This window comes from Daktulosphaira vitifoliae, unplaced genomic scaffold (genome assembly GCF_025091365.1).
Source record: "Daktulosphaira vitifoliae isolate Bord-2020 unplaced genomic scaffold, ASM2509136v1 Scaffold_3, whole genome shotgun sequence".
NCBI lineage: Eukaryota > Metazoa > Arthropoda > Insecta > Hemiptera > Phylloxeridae > Daktulosphaira > Daktulosphaira vitifoliae.
In genome coordinates, this window is record NW_026099574.1 from 44,426,630 (window position 1) to 44,450,246 (window position 23,617).

Here is a 23,617-nt window from a genome sequence, read left to right on the forward strand (position 1 = left end):
TTAAATTTAATTACTCTTTTGTTTTTTAGTAGAGCAATTCAAATACTGATATTTAATGTAATGTTGTGAATTTTATAAGTTTCATTGAGTTTTTATCGACTTTTAAATACTATAATTTTTATGATCGTTTTTCCAAAATGTTGAATAATATTTAAAAAAAAATAAAATTTTGCTTTTATTATAGATGTACTTAGATAATCATGGACTCTGAAGAAACTGAAAAATTCTTGTTGGTTGCTAAAGCAGATAATGTTAAGCATATATCTTCACTTCTAAAGGCAGTCAATTTTAAAGATGTAAGCTGTAACATTAATATTATTATAGATATAGTTTTTCTTTGCATTACAAAAATAGCCGTTATAATCATTTATTCGTTAATTAATTTAAAAAAGATGTTAAATCTTTTTTATTTGGTAAATTGTTTTGAAAAAACAAGTACATTATTACAAACAATTATTTTCTTAAATAAGTAAAGAGTAAGAATTTAGTCAATATTTCAAAACTTTTTTTGCGGCTTAATTTAAATTTTAACCACAACTGATCTTCAATAATTCTTTTCCCAATTTTGGATCCTATTATTTGTCTGAAGAAAGAGCTCAAAAATACTCTTAGTTAACTTTGTTTAATAATACTTTCATAAATTTAGGAAAGGTTTACCTATGTTTCAAGAAAATATACAGAGTATTACTGTATAGATAAACACATGTTATAGTTTAAGATGCTTTTATTTAGGTGGGTGTATTTTTTGCAACTGAACATGGTTTAAAGATAGTTGTTGAAGATTCAAAGTGTGTACAAGCAAACGCATTTATTGGCAGTGAGATTTTCCAAGTAGTTTTTTAAATTAATCATTTTTTCATACTCACATATTTTAAATATTATAGGACTATCAATTAAGTGATGATACAGTGGCATTTCGTGTAGATTTGAACACATTCATTGAATGTCTCACAATATTTGATGGTTGTTCGTTAAATCCTGGAGTAACAACTGCTTTAAAATTGACTTATAAAGAATATGGTTCGCCTATAAAATTGTTGTAAATATGTTTATTTATTGTTTAATTATTAAATGTATAGTATTTATACTCTTTAACAGATTAGAAGAAGGTGGTATTATAACAGATTGTTCATTGAGGACTATGGAAGTATTTGATATTTTGGATTTTAGTATTCCTGCAGAATCAGCAACTAGTAAAATAATTTTAAGATCTTCAGATTTTAAAGATATATTGAATGATATTGATAATTCATCTGATTATGTTGAATTTACATTTTCTCAGGAACCAGAATTTTTTAAGATTTTGACTTCTGGAATTGCTGGAAAATGTAGTGTGAGTATTCCTTAGTTTAATAAACTTATATATTCTTAGTATCATTTTTTACTATTTCAATTGAATTAGGTTGAAATTCCTTCAAAAAGTGAAATTATCGAGCAATTTGTTTGCAATGCAACCATAAGTGTAAAATATAAATATAGACAAGTGAAACCATTTTTGAAATGTATGAATATATCTCAAAAAACATTAATTAGAACAAATGAAGAAGGTTTATTATGTTGTCAATTTATGGTTCAAGTTGATAGCCATACTTGTTACATGGAATATTTTGTAAGTTGTACTTCTATTTATTTAGAGATTACAAAATGAACATCAATTAATTTATTTACTTGAGAGTATTTAAAGATTTTCTAAAATGATTGACTAACACTACAGTTATTAGTATTATTAAATTATTGAAAGTCTGCTTATTTAATTCTGTAAATAAAGATTACTTAAATTTTGTTGTATTTGAAATACTATAGAATTAATTAAGTTAATTTTATTTTTAGTGTACACCAATAGTTGATGATGAGTAAGACACATTTCCAATGATTTTTTTTTCTAATTGCCATCCAATATAATTAAAAGTTACTTAAATTTGCAGTCAATAATTTCACATATGTATGAATTGCCTACAAATTTTAAACTATTTTGTAAAATTAATAAAGACAAATTAGTAATTGTTATATTTTATTTCAATGTGAGTTAAATCACATTATTAAGAATAATCAAAACATTATACATAAGGCAACAAATTTATCAAACAGTATCAAATAAATTTCATTTAATTTCACGCTTTTTTTGGATGTATCAGTCTAATTTGCTATGATTGTAGTAAATTAACCTAATAATTGAAAAATAAAGGTTAATATTGAATTAAAATTTTTAATTTTAATAAGTAGTTAATAACATTTTTGTATTAATATTAATAAATTAATGTCCAAACTTGATAGTTATAAAACTAAATTATATATTCAATGTTAAGTACCTATTTATTACAAAATAAAATCTCGTTAACATACTTATTAAATTGAATAAGTTATTATGTATATATTAAATAATGCAGTAAGTGTAGAATCTTCATAACATTTGAAAACAAATTCTTTCTAAAATATTTATCTAATTACTTTTAATGAGGCATGTAAAAAAAAAAAAAAATACAAAGAATAATATAAAATAATACATGAAACAGCAATACATTTAGGGTCAATTTTAATAATAGGTTTCAGTCTTAGCAGAAATTAAGGGTTTTTAACAATCAATAAAATATTTTGTTATTTTACAAAAATTGCTTGGAAAATATTTACTATAATTGTACGAATGGAATTTTTATTTATTTAAGAGATGAACGGCTTGTGTTGAGCGTGGGAAGATCATCATCTTGAAAATTGTCTCTTGATCTATCATTTCCATTAAATTCTAAATTTGCAGCTTCATTTCTTTCATCTCTAGCAGCTTTCATTTTCAATACTTGTAACCGTTTCATGAATCCATCAGCTTCAGTGAATACACTTGAGTCAGTCTTACGCGTTGGAGTAGAAGTTATAGGAGTAGATCTATCATTATTATCTTTAAAAATGAAAAATCATTAAGATTATAAAATGTCTTAGAATTAAAAATGTACATTACCTTTTGGTTCAACTAAACAACTTTTTAAATTATCCTCAATAGCAGACAATTTGCGATGAATGTAATCTTGGAAATATTTAGTAGTCTTAGAAATGTATGGGTCAATATCAATGTTAGGGTGTTTTATTTTAAATCTATGCAATTGTTGAATGCCCTAATTTAGTAAAAATAATATTAAAATAAATATTAAAAAAAATTATGAATTTAATTTAAATGTTCATACTTCGTCAGTATTTTCAGGTTGCCCAATAATATAAAATATATCTGTAAGTTCATCATGAGGTGTTCGATGTCTACGTTTACTACTTTCTGGTCTAGGTTCGTTACTTAAGTGCTATATTAAAATTTGTTTTAGATTAGAAACTAAGCTTATTGATTTTATAGAATATATTATTCTTATATATTCTATATTAATATATATATTCTTATTTAGAATATATTCATTACAGTGGTTCACAATATTTTGGAAGATCTAATATTTTTTGATCTAAAAATTTAGTTACTTTTTTTTTAAATTATTATATTTAAACACTAAAAACATATCAGAAATAATTTTATTTTTAATTTATTAAAGAAAAACATTTTTTTGTTAATTGGTGAAAAATGCAAAAAACAAGGCAGTAGCCATTATGTGAAGTAGATTTTAAGAAAAAATTAATAAAAAAATATCATATTAACATTCAGTAATAATTTTACGATAGCTTTTTAATGTTTGTAAGAATTTGAATTTTCATATAATTATTTTACAGTATTAAATATTTAAATATATATTGAAGAAAGAACAAGATAAAATGCTACTTTTACAAATATTGTGTGAGTCATAGTAATCAATTGCATTGTATATTGTTCTAAAGATAAATCTTCAACAAGGTCAAAACATCAGAAAAAATCTTTTTCGTTCCCTTTATTCAAACTCTTTGGGGTCAATCCTTATCCTAAACTTCTACTTGACACAATCTCCCACATAATTTAAGCACGCACACATCAGCTGTCCTTATATCACATTCAATAACATTTCTACAACTCTTTTTTAGTCTTATTCTACCTCTTCTTTCTTCAACATTCATTTCCACAACTGTTCCTATAGTTTCCTATTCCTATCTCCTAATAACATGATCAAACTATCTAAGTCTATTTTCTCTGATCTTATCCACAATTGGACGCTACACCTTTCTCCCTCTTATATGTTTGTTGCTTGTCCTGTCTTCTTTAGTCACTCCACTCATCCATCAAGCATTCCCATTTCTACTATACTCATTCCTTGCCCAACACTTTGAACTGAACATCATAGCTGGTGTCACTACAATCTTATAGAACTTACCTTTCGGTCTCATTTGAATTTTTTTATTGCATAACACACCAGACGCTTCCCTCTACTTCAACAACTTACATTAAAATCTATGTTTTACATCCTTGTTATTACCACTGTTCTTTTGCACAACTGATCCTAAATACTTAAAAATTTCACCTCTCCTATTGCATATTCACTTATTGTCACTTTTCTCCTCTTGTTACCTACCTAGAGTTCTCTTTAGTTAAATTTGTACTTTGTATACATTGTCTTACTACTACTTATTCTAAATCCTTTTCCTTCAAGAACTGATCATCACATCTCTATCCTTTGACTAATTTCCTCTCTTTATTTTTACTATTAATACTATATTATTAGTGAATATCATGTACAACAGTACATCTCCTTGTATTTCTCTAGAAATTTCATCCATTACCACTATATAGAATAAGGAATATACAGATGTACATAATACATCTGAAAGTAATCTAAATAATAGAAGAATTTATAAAAGCTTCAACCCTTTCATATGAAATGTATTGTACCAATTCTTAAAATTCATGTCGTGAAATGAAATGACTACTACTATAATTATATTATATTATTATATTGTATAATTAAAACTTATATGGTATAAAAAAAATTCCAAAGTTTATCACTTAGACTTATGATCTGAAAGTTTTAAATAATAATAATTTATTTACTTGTTTTATAAAATTTAAATAACTNGATCTGAAAGTTTTAAATAATAATAATTTATTTACTTGTTTTATAAAATTTAAATAACTAACTATGAATTATTAAGTAAAATAAATGAACAAATTTGTAAGAAATAGTAAATAAGATTATTCAAATTGAAAAAATAAATAAAAATTATTGAGGACAATTTTCTTTGCTTTTATATAACATTTAAAAAGTTTAATTTAACTAACAAAAATTATAAAATAAATTATTTTTAGTAAGACTTCTCTTTTTACGTTTATTTTTTTAATAGACAATAAATTAAAATTACTATGTATAGCTAAAACTTTAATTTAAATGCATTACCCTTAAAAGTTTATGAATATAAGTAACCATTTCAGACTCATTAGGAAATTCTGGACTTTGTAAACATTCAAGAACCTTATTACTACGAGTCTTAACCATTGTATGAAGAACAGTTTTACAAGTCCTTAATGGTGTATCAGATTGTTGTTTCTTCCAATATTTTGAATCAAATTCCTAAATATTATAAATAAGAGATAAGAAATATTCATTTATTTTATATAACATTATACTTTAAGAAATTTATGTATATGAGTTAAAACTCTATCATAACATAATTCATCTCCCCATTCTTGGAAATCTTTAACTATTTTCCATATACATTTCATTACTAATTCTTTATAATGAGTAGTTGAATTTTGAGGAAACTTTACAGTGTCATACAACATTGCCATTAATGCACTATATACATAAAAATTTTTTTTTAAATACATCAGGTATATAGTTAAAAAATAAAATTATTACCAAGTAACAGGAGTATGAGCTGATTTTTCTAAGACACTCATAATAAGACTATTCACACATCTTCCAAAAAGGTGAGTATCTGCATTATTTTCTGAGCTTTTAATGCTCAAAAGATATAGTAATTTAGAAAGTAAATCACGTACTATTTGTTCATTCAAAATTAGGGTAAACTCTTGGTATTTAAATAACTACATTTCACACAAAAAATATATGAAATACTACAATTGCTTATATTAAAATTTTAAGTAAATATGAGAAAAAAACTTACATTTAGACACAAGTTGAAAATATTTCTGTAACCAACAGTAATGTCTACATCATGAGATTCAGAAAGATTATCAAATTGTTTGATGATGGCATAAAAAAGGGATAGAACTTTTCCACCTTCTAAAAATTTTGATCTAGTCTAAACATCATTAAAAAAACAATAATATTTTAAAGATTAAATAATAAGTTTTATGTCTAATTTATAAATATATACAAATAATTTTTACATCAGATCTCAAAAGCATTTTATCAAGATTTTGCATAGCACTTTTAGCATATTCTATATCAGATGATGAAACTTGTTGAATAAGCTTATTAATAGGGTCAGTTGACGATAATGTTGTTAATCTTGGACTTTTAGTAATGGTAGCAGTACTGTAAGGACTAACATTTACAGATGGTTTGGTTGGGGACTCATTATCAGAAGTTCTATAGTAGAAAACATATACTATTATACTATTATATTTCAAATACTTAATCAAATTCGAAAATAAATTTATTACTGAGATTGAGTAGCAAGTGTCTTTTTATAAAAGTCATCTTCATTAGAATTTGAATTCCAATTATAAGATTTTAATTTCAATTCTGGTTTAGTGATTTTTTCAGCTTCTAATTCTTGAAGGAATTTTTCATCTAAAGCGTAACGAGTTACTGGAGCATCTTCAGAGTCATTTTGAGGTCGTCTAAATAAAAAAAAAAATGTATAAATAGTTTTAGATATTTTAACTACAAAACCTTAAATCATAACATTATTGATATATAATTATTAACTGTATATACTAACTGTGAAATTAGAACAACATAGAATATGCTGTTGCAATGACTTTTATAATGCTGAAACAAACAATTAGAGTGCTCAAGCAAAGGCGTAGCAAAATTATTTTCACATACAATTTCACGCAAACAAGTTTCTTTAATAATTGGACTAATCACATCAACAATAACAGTTATACTGATGTTAGAAACAGTAGAATGCATTTTATAAGATTTGGATTCTATTATATTGAAATTTGATTTGGGAGAAAGAAAAATTTAGGAATTTTTTACAATTAAGAAGAATTGATGTATCTTTGTAAAAATTAAGTGGTTTTGAAACAACTCTAGCTTTCCTTCATCATTATGATGAAAAAAGCAACATGCAAAAAGCCAAAATAAGCATTCTAAAATCTAGCAATGAAATATTTTAATGTAAAAATAAAATTATTATAAATTATAAATTATAACAATTATAAAAAATAAAAATAAAAGTAAGTAATCATATAATGTAATTAGTAATAGCCTTAACAAGCTCAAGCTACTTCTTAGAAAAATTATAAAAATAAATAATTTTATTTGAAAAAAATTAATTATTTTTTATATCTTAGACTTATAAAAGATAAATTAATGCCTTATTCATTAATAGCTAAGTCACTCATCCACTTACCTTAAACAAATATAAATTAAAAGCAATAGTATTTCATTTATACCCATTTTTATATCACTAAATTATATTATATTGAATATATAACATTATTTTTTTATTGTAAGCCAAAATCAATTCTGTATAATATACAGTTTCTTTAAGAAATGGAAAATTTACACTGGTATATATTATATTAACTAGTTAAAATAATAGTTAAGAATACTATTATAAAAATTATTAAAGATTAAAATTGATAATATACCAGTTTAAAAAGCAATTATCTAACTAAAACAAGAAATAATTAAACAAATATTGTTTGTCAAACTACGTACATGACAGTTTTAATTACATGCAGGAAGTAAGTTTTAAAATTAATGTTGTAATTTATAGTTACCTAAATTCCATTCGTAGTGATGAAGAATTGTCCAATGCAGCTATATTGCTAGATCTATATGAAACACTATTTCCTGGCCTCAAGGGAGAGTTATTCGAATATCTGAGAGGACTTTGATTATGATTAGATTCATGGGAAACATTAAATGTAGCATTGTGCTCTTCATCAGCTGAATTATAATCATCATCTACATTCTCATTTATTTGTGGTACTTGCTGAACAGGTGGTGCAACTTGTTTAATTGTTGGTTGAACAGTAGCTACAGGAACAACTCTATTTTTAGAAGCTCTTTTAAGACGTTCCCTTAAGAGTCCCATGTCTTTCTCAGATATCTAATATAATTTAGAATTATTAGTTATAAAATAGTTGCAAAAGTGATAAATTAATAAATAAATGTTATAATTTGTAGTATAAAAAGATAAGTCACTTCAATGTGATAAAAATTATAGAATATTAAAATTTTTTATTTATTTTACTCGTATACTGAATTGATAAGTTTTAAAATTAGATAATGGTTAATGAAGTTATATATTTATACTCAAATTTAAATAAATAAAAATTGTTTAAATAAAGAGATTTAATAATAAGATTAAAAAAAATCAATAATAACCGGTCAATAATTACATTTTTTTACTTACATTGCCCACAAATTTGAATAAAGCATCTCCATGTAAAAAGAAAGCTGCAACAAAGCAATTTAAAGCAGCTGTACGAACAGCATTGTCACGGTCACCAATGCTTTTCGCTATTTCTTTACAGGCAACTGCAACACTTGGTTGACAAATAGAAGTCCCATAATCTTCAATCATTGATGCTAAATGTTCCAAGCATTCTGTACAGATTAATATATATAAATACATTGTAAAATTACAGTAATTTCAAATTAAATATTAAATTTTACGCTAAATAGATTTTTTTAATTCTTATATTTCAATAGTAAAAAAAGTATTCTATGGTAATTTAATATTCTAATATACTTTTTAAATATTATACCAGAACGTTGTCTTGAATTTTTTGATTTTACACCATCCATAATATATTGAAACATTTTTGTATTAGGGAAAATAAAAGCTATCTGTTTTAGAATTGCTCTAACTTTTTCCCTTACAGTATCTTTAGAATCTCCTAACTAAAAAATTAAATAAGTATTTTAAACATAATGAAAATTGAAAAAAAAAACTAATAAAATTACTTAATACATTAATTTAAATAAACAACTATAACTGAAAACAATAATTGACAACTAAATATTTAAAAATTATGTTTTTAGTTAATTATAAGTAAGATCAAAAATAACTTGTGCTTTCAGCTATTTCTCTTAAAATAATACTTTTTTGAAATTTTTTTTAGATATATGTATATCCATTTATACTTTATAAAATAATTTCTAGATACATTCCTAATATTTTAAAGGAGTGTTAACTTTATTTTGTTTAATAAAAAATACATATTAAACTATTTGAAATTAAATTATGTTCAAAACTAAAAAATTTTACTCAAAAGGCCACAAAAAATACTAAAAAATCGTGGATACGTATTTTAACAACAATGTTACTATTATCAACATTTAACACAGATGGATATATTAAACCAGCTTATAAAATAGAAAATTATTTAATTAAAAAAATGAATGATAGATAATAACTTTTGAACCAGTGCTTCAGAAAAGACATTCATACTTGTATACATAGGCAGGAGGAGTGTTACTGAGAAATGACTTATGATAAAAATAGCAGCATCTGCACTTCAACACCAGTCTTTATTTTAAAATGTTAATAACTTCCACTATAGAAGTTATTAACAGTTGTATACTATATACAAATGAAACTAAAAATCAAATAACTTATTGTTTTAAGAAATATTGGGTGGCTAGTGTCAAAATATACTGATAGTCATAGACTGTTACTATGTGTATTATACTCTGCATAACTAAATAGTAGTTTTAGGTATTTATAGTAACTTAGAGTAATTTTGGTTATACATTTATTTTTTTAAGTTATAAGAATCCATGTAAGCGTTTTTCACAAAAATTAAAAAATGACCCTTAAAATCACATAATATGCTTTTTTAATAAATTTTATTTATGTATGTTTAGTTTTGTGTAATTTAAAAAAATTACTCAAGCTTGTATAACTCTACAAAATTGTAATCAAGGTAGAGAAAAAAGCACTAAGTTGAACTTTACAAAAGTTTGAGAGGGAAATTTTGTTCAGTTAAGTTGTGTTAAACCATAGAGCGTTTTTTTTTTAGATAAAATAATAAAATGTTCTTTTAGGCCCTCCTATATTTTTTAATTATTAACAAAAGTAATCAAGTGGGTAATACTAAAAGAATCCCCCTGTATACTAAAACTAAATTTAAAATTATAATACTAAATTATAAAATATAAATTTGATACTAAATTTAATTATTATAATAAATATTTATTCATGTATAATACTTATAAATCATAAAACTTGTAATCAGGATATGAATAAGAAAATAGGAGTTCATATTGTTTTTGAAATAATTCAATAATTCCTTCTAAAAATTAATCACCATCTATAAATTTGCACCAAAGCACTTCTTAAGATGGTGACTTTAATTCTTGTAAGATATCATTTTTACTTGCCATCACTGTACGATGACCCCCCATCACTTTACTGGTTTTTTAAAATTATTTTTGAGGCATACATATATACTTTATTATTAGTTTTTAAAGTACATACTTTAGTAACTAGATATGGTACAAAACTGGAAGCTTCTGTGTCATGAAGAGTGTAATTTTGAGCCATTAATATCACAAATATATTTTGTAAATAATCAAGACCTTTCAAAAGTACAGATGGATTTGTATCAAAAAATCTTAATGTCATCCATTTAAGAATTAGATCAAGATTATTCATTAAGGCCTGGTTATTGTCATCAGTTGTTGTTAAATCCTAAAAAATTATGAAATTATTATTACATAACTTTTATCATGTTATAATAATCAGCTTAAGTGTATCTTAGTAAAAATAAATTACTTCAGTAAGAGCTTCAATTGCTTTCAAATGATATCTGAAATCTGAATGAAACATATTTGTAATTAACACTTTATTAATACCAGCAGTTACCATTTGATCACGAAGTTGTTCTACAAATTCTTCACGAGGTGCAGTGAAATTCCATTTTAAAGACTAAAGAATAATAAATATTGATCAAAAATGTTTACTTTAATTACCTTAATTAAAAAAAGTTATACTATATATACTAATATTATAAGATTGATATTTTTGAAATATTAAATAATAACAATGAAAAATATGATTTAAAAATATTAAAGTACAACTTTATTTTTAACTACTTTTAATTTATGTTCATCAATATCTCGCTGGTGTTTTAAATTATTTTGAAGGAATAATGGTCCATTATCAACTTCTTCTTTTTTTCTATTTGAAGCCGTATTAACACGAATTATATTTTCCTATAATAATAAAATATACAATATTAATTTGAAAAATCTGATGAAAATTCAACATATAATTCACAATATTTACTTTGTTAACTTTAGTAGCTGCTTTTGGAGGTGGAATTTTCGATCCTCCTGATTTTACTGAAGGTCCGCTTGGAATACCTGATTTAACTTTTGGTTTTTCAATAGGTGTTACAGGTAAATTTGGCCTTTCTTTATCTAACTTTTCTCTAACAAATTTAACTGACATAGGCTACAAAAAATTATAAGCATAAATACAGAATTCCCCACGCATTATTGATTGCCGCACTATGTTCAATAACTTTTGATCCAGAAAATATTTTGCGTTACTTTTTTTAAAAATAATTTGTACAAATTTGGACTGCATTAAAACATATTTTTTATTATTTGTTTCTAATAAGAAAAATAAAATATTTTTACTTTTTTCAAAATTTAAAAGCAGCCATTTTTTAGCTTGTAAGCTAAACTTATATTTAAAACCAATTTAACTTAACAAGAACCCAAAAGAGCTAACAAAGCAAGCCAAAAGCCACACTAAAGCAACATTGATGTAGTANCATTTATACTCCGGCACAGGTGGTTAGTCTGTCGCCGGAGAAAGGGATGACGATTCTAATTCTGAACTGATCTTTTATTTAGCAAATTAAGCCATCTGTGACCGAAATTTTGAATCAGAGGCAGTGCGTGTCGAATAATGCCGCATTATTGATTGCCGCACTATGTTCAATAACTTTTGATCCAGAAAATATTTTGCGTTACTTTTTTTAAAAATAATTTGTACAAATTTGGACTGCATTAAAACATATTTTTTATTATTTGTTTCTAATAAGAAAAATAAAATATTTTTACTTTTTTCAAAATTTAAAAGCAGCCATTTTTTAGCTTGTAAGCTAAACTTATATTTAAAACCAATTTAACTTAACAAGAACCCAAAAGAGCTAACAAAGCAAGCCAAAAGCCACACTAAAGCAACATTGATGTAGTACCTTTATGTTCACTGTGGCTATATCTGTAGACCTGTCAGCTTATGGAGAGTGGAAGAAGAAATAGAAGATTATAAGGAATGATCACTAACATCAATAAAAAATATAGTTGAAATGTCATTATCTAGTCATTAAGTCTAGTCCAAAATCATAAAAATTATTTAAAAACAAAAAAAAAAAAAGCAAATATTGGCTGTATCAAAAGTTTTTAAAGATCTCAAAACCTGGTAAGATACCTTGAATATTTAATAAGTTAATTTTTAAAAATATCATTAAAATACCTTTAATTTATCACAAGCTCCAAACATAGTAGCATAACCTAAATGCATCATAAATCCAATAACAGCTTTTTCAGAAGCACTTCGAACATTGGCATTTCTATCTTCTAAACTAATATACATAGGTAATAATAATACTTTTAACTCATCAGCAGGAATTGTTTTAGAAGGAACTAAAATTAAATGATTTAAATAAATAGATATTTTTTTTGTACAAATATATACAAAAAAATAACTTACTTATTGGTAGTTTTTCTCCAAGCCATGTCAATAATTCTGAACGTAATGTTACAGAGCTATTTTTTAAAGCATCCAAAAGAATCTCTCCGCCAAAAAATTCTCGATATCCACAAATATCTGCTATGGTGTTCATACATTGTTTTGCACTTTGGCATTTAAATGTCTATATAATTATTAATAATAATTAATTATTTTAACTTAAGAAGAATAAATATTAATAACAATAAAATATGAAAAAAGCTCACTTTTGGATCTCCTAAAGCCAATAATATACCTGGTAAATATCCTTTAATATAATTTTTAAAAGATGAACCCATTGCTTTAGCAATTGTTTCAACCAAGTTTATAGCATTGGAAGCAAGACGAGCATTTGAATCAGTTATTCTATTAAAAATATGACGTTATTATTAAATTATTAACAGGTATATTAAAACTATAATACCTATCTTGTAATGCTTTTCTTACTTCACCTAATTCACTTGTTATAAATCTAGCTTCTGTAACAATAGTCTGCAGTTTGTTTAAAGCATCCGAACGAACCTAAACAACCACATTTCAAAATAAAATAAAATAGAATATGAAACAAAAAACACTGATAAATTACCTTCCAATCTTTGTCTGATAATTCACTGATTAATGAATCGGTTATTTGTGGTGTTATATCTACTCTAGGTACTATGTCACGTAAATTGATCTCATATGTAGGTTTTTCATCATCATTTCCAACATTAAGAGATTCTGTCGATCCTTCAATTTTTTTTCCTCTGATTGGTTTAGGAGGAACCTCACCTTGATGCTTAAAATATCAACCAAAAAAAAATATAATTAAAATTAAATATATACATTTTAACATAATACAGAAGGTTTAAAATTTAAGGAAAAAAGCTTCTATTATATGTAGCAATTTAAAAGTTTTCTTACTAATTGAACCTCTGTAAAATAAACATACAAACATACTTTTTCAAATTCTGCATTTATTTGTTGAACTAAAGTAGGTTTTTCATTTTCAAAAAAAAGACTTAATTGAGGACCCATATATAAATACATAACACCTAAAAGTGAAATAACAGCCAATCGAACTTGTGGGTTTGATGCACTAACAGCCTTTTTAACATTTTGCATGACAGATTTAGGTTCTATACTATAAACAATAAATATATTTTTACAAAATAAATAGTTTCAAAAACATGTTTATAGATAATAAGTAATAAATTAAGAAAAATTAATTACAATATATTAAATTAATTATTGAATTTAACAAAATAGAATTATGGATAANGAAAAATTAATTACAATATATTAAATTAATTATTGAATTTAACAAAATAGAATTATGGATAAAAACAAAATAATTGGTGAACCAGCATGTTCTAACTAGTCAAATAATTATTATATTATCACATATAATTCTTTGCTCTTGCGAGTGATTAATTTACTTTACACCATAACTGCAAGAAATTAAGCCTTACAATAGTTATATTATTTAGTAGTTCACAGACACAATTGGGGAGGCTTTAGGGAGGCAAAGTCTATTAAATTATGACAATAACAATTGAAGTTTTTAATTTAAAAACTCTTCTTACATTTTAATATTAAAAAAGTACTTATTTCTTCAAAACAATAAATTTTAAGAAAGTTTTATCAAATTGTAAAATATGATACTCAAATTAATCTAACAAAGTAGTTACATATCAAACTAATATATACAATAGTAATTAAAATTATTTTTCTGACATTAAATAAAATACCTATAAAACTACTTTAATTTACAGTTAAATTATTAAATCACTTACCAAATTTCCGACCTGAATTGCATGAAAATTACATCAAACAAATATACATTTAACATTAAATGTAATAAAATTTGAATTTAAGTTACAAGAAATTGTAGTAAGTATACATATATATTGAATACAAAACAAACTATTTTTTAAAAAGTAATAAGTCTAGCTTTTAATTTAAAATAATTTCAAAGCTAACTAACATATATTTAAATAGTTTATTATATACTAAAATCAATTATTTTTAAAATAACTTAGATTAACTATAATTAAAGGATTCAGTGCAATGACTGAGCGCAAGTTCAATTTTTTTCAGAAAATCATTATATTTTAGTTTTGGACAAATATTAGTATTGCTGTACAAAAAGAGTTTTTATATTCACATAATTTGGGGAGATTTTCAATCTATAAAAATATAGGTTTAATAAGATAGAATGACGAAGGATCCATAAAAATAAATAATACCACTATAATGTATAGAAAATGTAATGAAAGACGACAGTTTGAGTAGGCTTTGCAATACACAAAGTCTAATGCATAAGATAAAGGAGTTCAAAGTAATTAACCACAGAATAGCTACTCTTATAGCAATGGCCAAACTTTTTGACATAGTATTTTTAAATATACATGCGCACCAATGGAAGAAGAGTCACAAGAGAAAAAAAACCCAGCACAGTGGGGTTGTGACACAGACTTTGATGTCCGTTTTCACCATGAAAACAAAATAAAGTTCGACATTTTCTTTTCATATCAAAGTATATTGCATAAGCTTTAATTTAATACATGTTTAAAAATGTCAGTGTTTCCGGAACATTTTCAAAAATTAAGTTGAAAAAGTTCATTTTTCTATATGCATTTTTAAGTTTTGAACCCCCCTGTATAAAGGGAAATGGTCAGATTTAAAAAAAATATATGTTGAATGAAAGAGCTACATAAATAGTATTTCTCATAAAAAAATTGTATTGATCCATATATTTTTCAAAAAGTTATAGAAATATAAAGTTAAAAATATAAAATATGAATCGAGAATTTTAACACAAAAATAGCATACAGTAGCCATTTTCACCATAAAGACCAAATTAAGTCCGAAATTTTTTTTTCCCACAATAAATTATATAACATTAGCTTTAATTTAAGATATATATTAAAGTGTCAGTATTTTCTGGAACATTTTCAAAAGTTAAGTTGAAAAGTTTAGGTGATACAAATGCTAAGATAGGGTGGAACAAACCTTTAAAACAAAAAAAGGGAGCCATAGCTTACGCAAAATCTGGAGGTCACTAGATGGACAATATGTTAATCAAAATTACCATATACTAGTCAACAACAAATTTGCAAATAATATTAATGATGTAAGAGTATACAGAGGGGCAGACTTTGACTCAGACCACTACTTGGTAGTTGGAAAGCTTAATACCAAATTAAAGGCGAGACAACATTTTGATAACTGCAGCCAAATTACAAATGAAATAACAAAGCTTAAGAGTGAAGAGACATGTAGTTTTTTAATACGAAGAAGAAAGACTAACACAACTAACAGATATGAAACTATTGAAGATCAGTTGAAAAATATTAAAAACATTATTATGAAAACATCAGAAGAAAACATTGGAAAACAAAAAAGATATAAAAGGAAACTCCGGTTTAATATAGTGAGCAAAGAAGCCATAATAAGAAGTAACTTAAGATTAAAATGGATAGCAAACCATCTCAATTGAGTGAGATACATTACAGGAAGAAAAGAAGCCCTGTTTGTAGTGAAGAGAAGAGGAAATATATAATTTAAATAGTGCAAGAATGGCAGACTCAGATCACATGGCACACATAGATAGAAAGTTATACTAAAAAATAAATGGAATGATGAAAGGATATAAAGGTCATGAAAAATGTATAAGATATAAGGATGGAGAGCTGATAACATCAGATGGAAATAGTGGAAAGATGGGCAGAATATTTTGAGCTTTTACTCAATAGAGAAAACACCAAAGAATGTTTTAGCTGTATATTAAAATGACCCATTAATTGTAGATATAAAACACCCTCTTTACAATAAATTAAATTATAAATTAAGAGGTTAAGGAATCATAAGTCACATGATGATAATGACTCCATGGCGAAAATTAAAAATGTAAGATGAAACAATTGTTTAGAAAATATGGAGTACTGACGAGATTCCTAAAGATTGGAATAAGGATATAATATGCCCTATACACAAAAAAGATAGAAGAATAGCCTTAGTTAATTTGACCTATAAAATACTGTCATATTGCATACTGGATAGAGAAAAGCCATTTGCGGAGAAAATTATAGAGAACTACCAAAGTGGTTTTAGAGAAAATCAATCTACAATAGACCAAATATTTTTATTAATATAATATTCTAGAAAACATGGGAATTCGATCAAGAAATACATGCACTTATTGTAGATTTTAAAAAGGCATATGATAGTATAAATAGGGATAGTATTCACAACATTTTAGAACATTTCAACTTTCCACAAAAGCTTATAGGACTAATTAAAGTCACTTTAAAGAAAACTATGGTTAAGGTCAAGGTTGGTAACATACTATCTAGAGAGGTTCAGGTGAACACAAGACTACAGCAAGATGATGCACTATCCCCAATTGGTTTTAATATGGTTCTAGAAAAAACAGTTAAAATAATGAATATATCACAAGATGAAGGGGTAAAATTGGATAATACACATCATTAAATCTTTTAGCATATGAAATGATATATTACTTCTAGAGAACAACGTAAAGTGAAATTTTATGCAAAAAACTTATAGAAGTGGTAAAAAATGTGGTTTTGCAAATTAATTAATATTAAGAAGGATTTATGGATCCTGCTGTGATGTAAAAATGGGGGAATGTACAAAAATACACAATTGGCAGCATATATAACAGACTCGATATAGTAAATAAGATAAAAAGGAAAATACAGAAATAGGTAGGCCACAAATGGACTACCTATTATATTTTTAAACTAAGGATTATTTAAATAAACAAAACATAGTTTAAAAATAAATAATATAAACTTACATAAATCCAAATTCTAATATAGCACCAGATAGCCAATTAAGGGCATCAATTTGAACTTTAGGATTTTTTTGAACAGTAAAAGCATACTCTAAAACTGCATTAGAAACAAAATCCAGTCTAGATGCTTCAGCCATGGAAGTCAAAACTTGACCTGCTAGGTTACCATTTTTTGCATCACCTAATAATGAGGAAACATCTTGCAAACAACTTTCCATGCTAGTACTAAAAAAAATAATAATATTTTTATAGGAAGAGTTCAATATATAAATATTATTTCTGTTAAAAATACTTTTAAAGCATTTGGGAGTATTAAAAAAGTAAAAGAAAAAATTTTCATTTTTCATAACAATTAACCTACTTCTTTATTTATTGAACTTGTATACCTAAATACTCAAATGTTTGTTTTTAAAACATTTTTATTTTACAATACTATGTTTTGACAATTGATTTTTAAATTTTTAAGAACACGTTTTGAAAATAGCACAACAGATTTTTAAGTTATTCAGGAATCAAACCTGAGACAAAATGAAATTAATGTGTTCTAACATTTAGCAAAATAGTCGGTTCTCCCTCCCTCCTCAATATAATTATCATGACTGTTTAAAATAATCTATAAACATAAAAAGCATCTAAAAATAACACTAATATTTTAAATATCTATTTTATTAATATTAAAAATGAAATTCTAAATTTAATAAATATTGATTAATAAATGTTAACACAAATATTAATAGTCTTATTAAAAATGTTTAAATCAGAATTAGAATATTTTTTTTTGTACATATGATCCAATAATTGGTTTAGAGTCTATTCCAATAATTGACCGAAACTATATAAAAAATTGATGAGTCAATCAAGCTTTTAGATAAGATGAGTTTGACCTGAAATTTATATTTCAAATTTATCACTTTCTTGGGGTTCAACAAAATAAATAAAATTATACTAAAAAGCTGTATCATTTCATTTTCAAAATCTACAATTATATCAGCCCCTATGGGGTTAAAATATTGTAAATGTAACTTGAAAAATGATTAAAATAAACTTATATCATTTCCACTTTAATCAAAAATGTTATATAATAAATAAATCCAGTTTTGTTACCTAGTAATTGGAAACTTTTCAACAATTTTTTTCAAACATTCCAATCTTAATTTTTGAATTTGGACATTATTATCCTTTATTCCTGGTTTTTTATTCAATAATTTTACAAGAACTTGACTACTAAAAGTTAATGTGTCTGTTTGTTCTATAATCTTTTATTAAGAAAAAAGAATTATTAACAACATATAAATATGATATAAAAAAAAAACATATAGAAATTCAATTGCTACCTGAAAAAATTCTTGAACATTGGATAAACGTGTTTTCCAGTTAACATCAGTCATACCATTTATGATTTCTGAAGAGCATATAAGTGATGCCAAATCTTCCAATTCATCATCTCCTATTTCTCTTTCAGTTTCAATTGTTGGAGTTGTTTTTACTGGTAGACTTTTACCACCTAATAATTAAAATATTTATTGTCAATGAAAATAAACTTTTTTTTTATTAACCAATCACTAAGATTCATTTACAATAATTTAAAACCAAATTAAAAATACTCAAATATCTTTATGAATAATTGAAAGATTCATAATAATAGAACCATCTGTATGATACAGTGTTATTATATGTAGTTTTTAATTAATTATAAGTATAATTATTCAATAAAATAATATTTACATTTTATTTTAAAAATTACCTGAGGCACTCATTGGTTTCTTTATTTTAGTAACAGTTGAGGTAACAGATTTAGTAGAGCCACTTATAACCAAACGATTTTTTTTAACAACTGGATTTTTTGTAGTTATAACTGCAGACTTTTTATCAATTACTTTAGAAGATATAGGTGGTTTTATAGATTCTTTAACAGAAACTGGCTTAGCTGTAATAACAGCTTTTTCTGAAGCTTCTTTAATCTAAAAATTATGAATAGATTTTTTTTCATTATTGTAAAGTCTATAATTTAAATATTACTTTAGCTAATTTGATGGCATCGACTCCAGTTAAAAACGGAAGAATATTTTTTTCAGTAACAACTTTCCATGCAGTTCCCAATGCTTCTGCAGAATTATCTCTAACAGTTGGATCTATAATATACAATTATAAGTAAATAATACAATAATTAAGCTATTAACTTCAAATATTGATTTTATAAAATAATATATATATATATATAATCTTTATTTCACTATAAAATTTAAAAAAATCTATTTTATTTTATTATTTATACCATTGTAAACAAATGTTATCAACATTCAAATACTATAAATTGATATTTTAAGTTATCTATTTATAATATTTATATATGTTAGACTGCACTAATCATGGGTTATAAATAATTACAATAAAAAAAGTGGACAATATTATTAGTATAACATTTTTATTTATAAATTATTGTTAATAATAATAATACTCAATTTTGGTTCCCAGTAAAAAATGTATTAATTCATTATATTATATCAATTAAGTATCTACTCAAAGAATTAAACTATTGAATAGATAAATTTTACAATTATTTTAAAATATTGTTGTTATAGGAACATTCAGTTAAAAAATGAAACTCATTTTATTTTTATTTTTTTAAATGAAATAATGAATTTTTACTTGAAATTAAACTGGATAATTCTAAATCTAGTTAGTTTATGTACAATGTTTAAAATAAATTCATCATTTATTTACCCAAATGTAAGTACATGATTACTTTCCATAATAAAGAAGCTCAAAATAAAATAATATTAATGATATCATGGTTTTAATGATATTAAGTTTTATTACTTATTATAAATAACTAAATTTTTTAATAGATTGCATCACAAAAAACATGTTAGTGAATATTGGCTATAAGCAGACAAATATAATTCAATTTTTATAAATTTTCATTAATTTTTCTATATTCATTTTATATTATTTTATATATAAGGAAAACATACAAGTAATGTTTCTAAATAATACTTATATTAAATTTAAATAATTGAAGAAGCCTTTATATATGTTTTTTTTTTTCTAAAGAATTCCAGTATCTTCTCAAAGTTTTATAACATGGATCACATATACAATATAATTGATAATTTAGAGAAAGAGAACTCTGATTTAATGAAAGTAATTATCATAGGATATACCATTAATGGAACACCACTTAAAGTGGTGCAAATAAATCCAGAGCAAAATAATAATAGTAATTTTGGAATATGGATCGATGGAGGTAATAGTCAATAATAAATTTAAAATATATGTTGAATATTAGTTTTGTGTTGTAACATTATGTGTCTTAATTATTGAATTTTTCTATATTAATTGTTAAGATACCTTAACAATATAATTTAAACTTCAGGTACTCATGCAAGAGAATGGATTTCTATATCTTCAATACTGTATATATTAAATGAAATAATACACAATAGGGAATTTCTATCAATAAACATGAAAATGACACAATTTTTTATAATGCCAGTGTTAAATCCAGACGGGTAAGGGGTGTGCATTATGTATTTATTTAAATGAATATTAATATTCAATTATGTTTAGATACAGGCATTCACAAAATAAAGAAAGATTTTGGCGAAAAAATCGATCAAAAACTTTTCAAAAAAACTGTATAGGAGTAGATTTGAATAGAAATTGGGATTTTCAATGGAATGAAACAATTACTATTGAGAATCCATGTTCAGAAACATATAAAGGTTTAAGTCCAAACTCAGAATTAGAAATAAAATCAGTGGCAACATTTTTACAAAATAACTTAAAAAACATAAAAGTTAGTAATTATTTTAAGAGTTCATAAGTTTATGAATTTATACATATTAATAAAGGAATTCTGAAAGCACTTCTATATAAACAAATACATTTTTAGTTAGATTCAAAACTAAGCAGTATATTTAACTTGAATCATTTCAATAAGGTGCTTAGGAATTTAAATCCATTAAATTTTTTTTTTTTTATGTAGTAAATTTATTTTATTCAATCAAGTATTACACAAACCCTGATATTTATATACATTATTTAAAAAATAATAATAATAAAAAGTTTAATTAATGAAATAATAATAATAATACATTTATAGGGTTTTGTAACCTTTCATTCATTTGGACAAAAAATTATATACCCATGGGCCTATAACAAATCAAATGTGGATGATCAATTTACTTTAAACAATATTGGAAAATTAATTTCTCAGGAGATATTAAAAAAAACTTTAAATATATATACAACAGGTTCAGCAAGTTTATTATTAGGCAGAACACAAGGTAAAAGCAAAAGATACAATAGTTTGACATTAATATAAAGTACTATTAAAATGTAGGTACATCAATTGATTGGGCTAAAGGTAAAGCGAAAATCAAATATGTATTTGCAATTGAATTGAGAGATAATGGATTAAATGGATTTACTTTGCCCACATCTGAAATAATACCTACAGGACAAGAGGCATTATGTGCTATATCTGTAATAGTTGATCAATTTTCATCAACTAGTTCTATACAAACAACAAATACATATTTGGTTTATTTCTGCATAAAATTAATGTTTATATTGACATTTAATGATTGTAAAAATTACATATTTTGAATTAATAGAAAAATATTTTATCCAAACAATTTTTTTAAGGATCTATGAGATGCATATAATGAGGTTAAATATTAGAAAAAATATTTTTTTGGTTAAGTATTAAAAAAATACACTAATTTACTCTACTTTAATTATTTTTATCATAAAAAATAAAATAATATAAGTTATTACCTGATTCATTCAATGTCTTTATCAATGCTGTTGTGAAAATTTTCAAGTACTTTTTATTCAAAATAGTCGGAGTACACTTAGTGAAACATCGAGCCAAAAATGCAACAGACTCGGCTTTAACAGATGGATTTTTATTTTCTATTGCTGTTAAAATATCTTCGTGTATAGACTCTAAAGTCATCTAAAACAGTAAAGTATAGACTTTAAAACAAGAGTTGACACAGATATCCAGTGAACCAAATCTAGCCCATGGTGGGTAAGAATATTTACACCAAAGTTGTTTTTATTTTTTATTTCGATTATTGTCTCTGATAATCTAGAGAAACTTGCTTCATTGTCCGTGCAAAATTGATGTTTGATTTACTAATCAGATATCAGAGAGTATTTAAATTTAAAAAAACACAGCACAGTGGGGTGGCGGCACAGTAGGGTCGTGGCATAGTTGGGTCCAGTATAGATGATATCTGATAGTGATTAAAATCACTATCATAAAAAACGCTTCGATGCAAATCTGTAGATAGTGTTTAATTTAAAAAAAAAAATTTGTCAAAAAAGTTGGTCAAATGAGAGCTGAGAAAATAAATGATAGCTACAAAAAAAAACCACATAGTAAAATAATATTAATATGAATTTCTTCTCACGAGAGGAGACTACAGTAATGGAATCCTTGATATTTATTGAAGTTATTGAATCTAAATGAGATAAAAATCAAATAAGTTTTTGTAAAACAGTAGCTATTTTAAATCCCCCCCAATGAGCAGGTTAAGTGTTAGATTTTCAAAAAAATGATATCAAATGAAAGGTAAATATCTAAGGTTTTAGTATAAAAAAAAATTATGTTGATTTGTTGATTTTTCAAAAAGTTATGGAAGTTTTAAGAAAAAAAAGTGAAAAAATTTCGAAAATTAGCGATTTTTAAATTTGTAATTTTTTTGGAGATTTCCCCTATTTGCGGGGAACGAGGGCAAATTATTTAATTTTTAAGGGTAATGTCTTCAACTAGATACGATTTGTGATCTTTTGACGTATTGTTGAAAGAAAACGGTCCAGTGAGAGCTGAGAATAGTGGCAACAGACATTAAAAAAAAAAAAACACACCATAGTAAAATTAATACCTTCTCAGCTTCGCATCGAAGCTAAAAATTTCATAAAAGGTTTATATAATATTTATTGTTAATATAAATAACATTTCTTGATTATTTTTAATTTTTTTTGTTTTCTGATTCTCGAAAAGTTGATTTTTAATCA

The 23,617-nt window shown here is 24.5% G+C and overlaps 3 protein-coding genes across 6 annotated transcripts in view; 2 read left to right on the forward strand and 1 right to left on the reverse strand.

Annotated features, from left to right (window-relative positions):
• On the forward strand, positions 1-2,808 carry LOC126902292 (cell cycle checkpoint protein RAD1-like). 4 transcript variants are annotated; one of them, XM_050679400.1, is made up of 7 exons: positions 33-57; positions 185-296; positions 733-831; positions 885-1,039; positions 1,099-1,333; positions 1,403-1,609; positions 1,831-2,007. In XM_050679400.1, exons 2-7 carry the CDS (start codon positions 201-203, stop codon positions 1,855-1,857), a joined length of 819 nt encoding a protein of 272 aa, XP_050535357.1. In that variant the 5' UTR covers positions 33-57; positions 185-200; the 3' UTR covers positions 1,858-2,007. The 4 variants fall into 4 exon arrangements, with proteins under 4 accessions (XP_050535358.1, XP_050535359.1, XP_050535356.1 ...); XM_050679401.1 differs by having other exon boundaries at positions 1-296; positions 885-1,020; positions 1,080-1,333; XM_050679402.1 differs by lacking the exon at positions 1,831-2,007 and adding an exon at positions 2,664-2,808 and having other exon boundaries at positions 3-296.
• Positions 2,436-23,617, reverse strand: part of LOC126902287 (protein mini spindles-like) — a 27,224-nt gene continuing 6,042 nt past the window's right edge. Inside the window, exons 9-36 of the mRNA XM_050679389.1 lie at positions 22,370-22,550; positions 19,607-19,719; positions 19,332-19,548; positions 18,922-19,091; positions 18,692-18,843; positions 17,591-17,812; positions 13,726-13,909; positions 13,373-13,564; positions 13,211-13,308; positions 13,014-13,152; positions 12,769-12,931; positions 12,532-12,701; positions 11,332-11,499; positions 11,139-11,258; positions 10,819-10,971; positions 10,522-10,734; positions 8,807-8,942; positions 8,452-8,645; positions 7,814-8,145; positions 6,521-6,700; positions 6,245-6,446; positions 6,019-6,156; positions 5,751-5,938; positions 5,519-5,687; positions 5,289-5,462; positions 3,174-3,284; positions 2,951-3,104; positions 2,436-2,890 (exon numbers count right to left, since the gene is read on the reverse strand). Coding sequence (XP_050535346.1) covers positions 2,655-2,890; positions 2,951-3,104; positions 3,174-3,284; positions 5,289-5,462; positions 5,519-5,687; positions 5,751-5,938; positions 6,019-6,156; positions 6,245-6,446; positions 6,521-6,700; positions 7,814-8,145; positions 8,452-8,645; positions 8,807-8,942; positions 10,522-10,734; positions 10,819-10,971; positions 11,139-11,258; positions 11,332-11,499; positions 12,532-12,701; positions 12,769-12,931; positions 13,014-13,152; positions 13,211-13,308; positions 13,373-13,564; positions 13,726-13,909; positions 17,591-17,812; positions 18,692-18,843; positions 18,922-19,091; positions 19,332-19,548; positions 19,607-19,719; positions 22,370-22,550 — 4,869 coding nt within the window. The 3' untranslated portion in view covers positions 2,436-2,654. The remainder of the gene's footprint in view (positions 2,891-2,950; positions 3,105-3,173; positions 3,285-5,288; positions 5,463-5,518; positions 5,688-5,750; positions 5,939-6,018; positions 6,157-6,244; positions 6,447-6,520; positions 6,701-7,813; positions 8,146-8,451; positions 8,646-8,806; positions 8,943-10,521; positions 10,735-10,818; positions 10,972-11,138; positions 11,259-11,331; positions 11,500-12,531; positions 12,702-12,768; positions 12,932-13,013; positions 13,153-13,210; positions 13,309-13,372; positions 13,565-13,725; positions 13,910-17,590; positions 17,813-18,691; positions 18,844-18,921; positions 19,092-19,331; positions 19,549-19,606; positions 19,720-22,369; positions 22,551-23,617) is intronic.
• On the forward strand, positions 20,480-22,024 carry LOC126902294 (carboxypeptidase B2-like). The gene is made up of 5 exons (XM_050679403.1): positions 20,480-20,564; positions 20,642-20,834; positions 20,964-21,099; positions 21,158-21,386; positions 21,693-22,024. Exons 2-5 carry the CDS (start codon positions 20,672-20,674, stop codon positions 21,912-21,914), a joined length of 750 nt encoding a protein of 249 aa, XP_050535360.1. The 5' UTR covers positions 20,480-20,564; positions 20,642-20,671; the 3' UTR covers positions 21,915-22,024.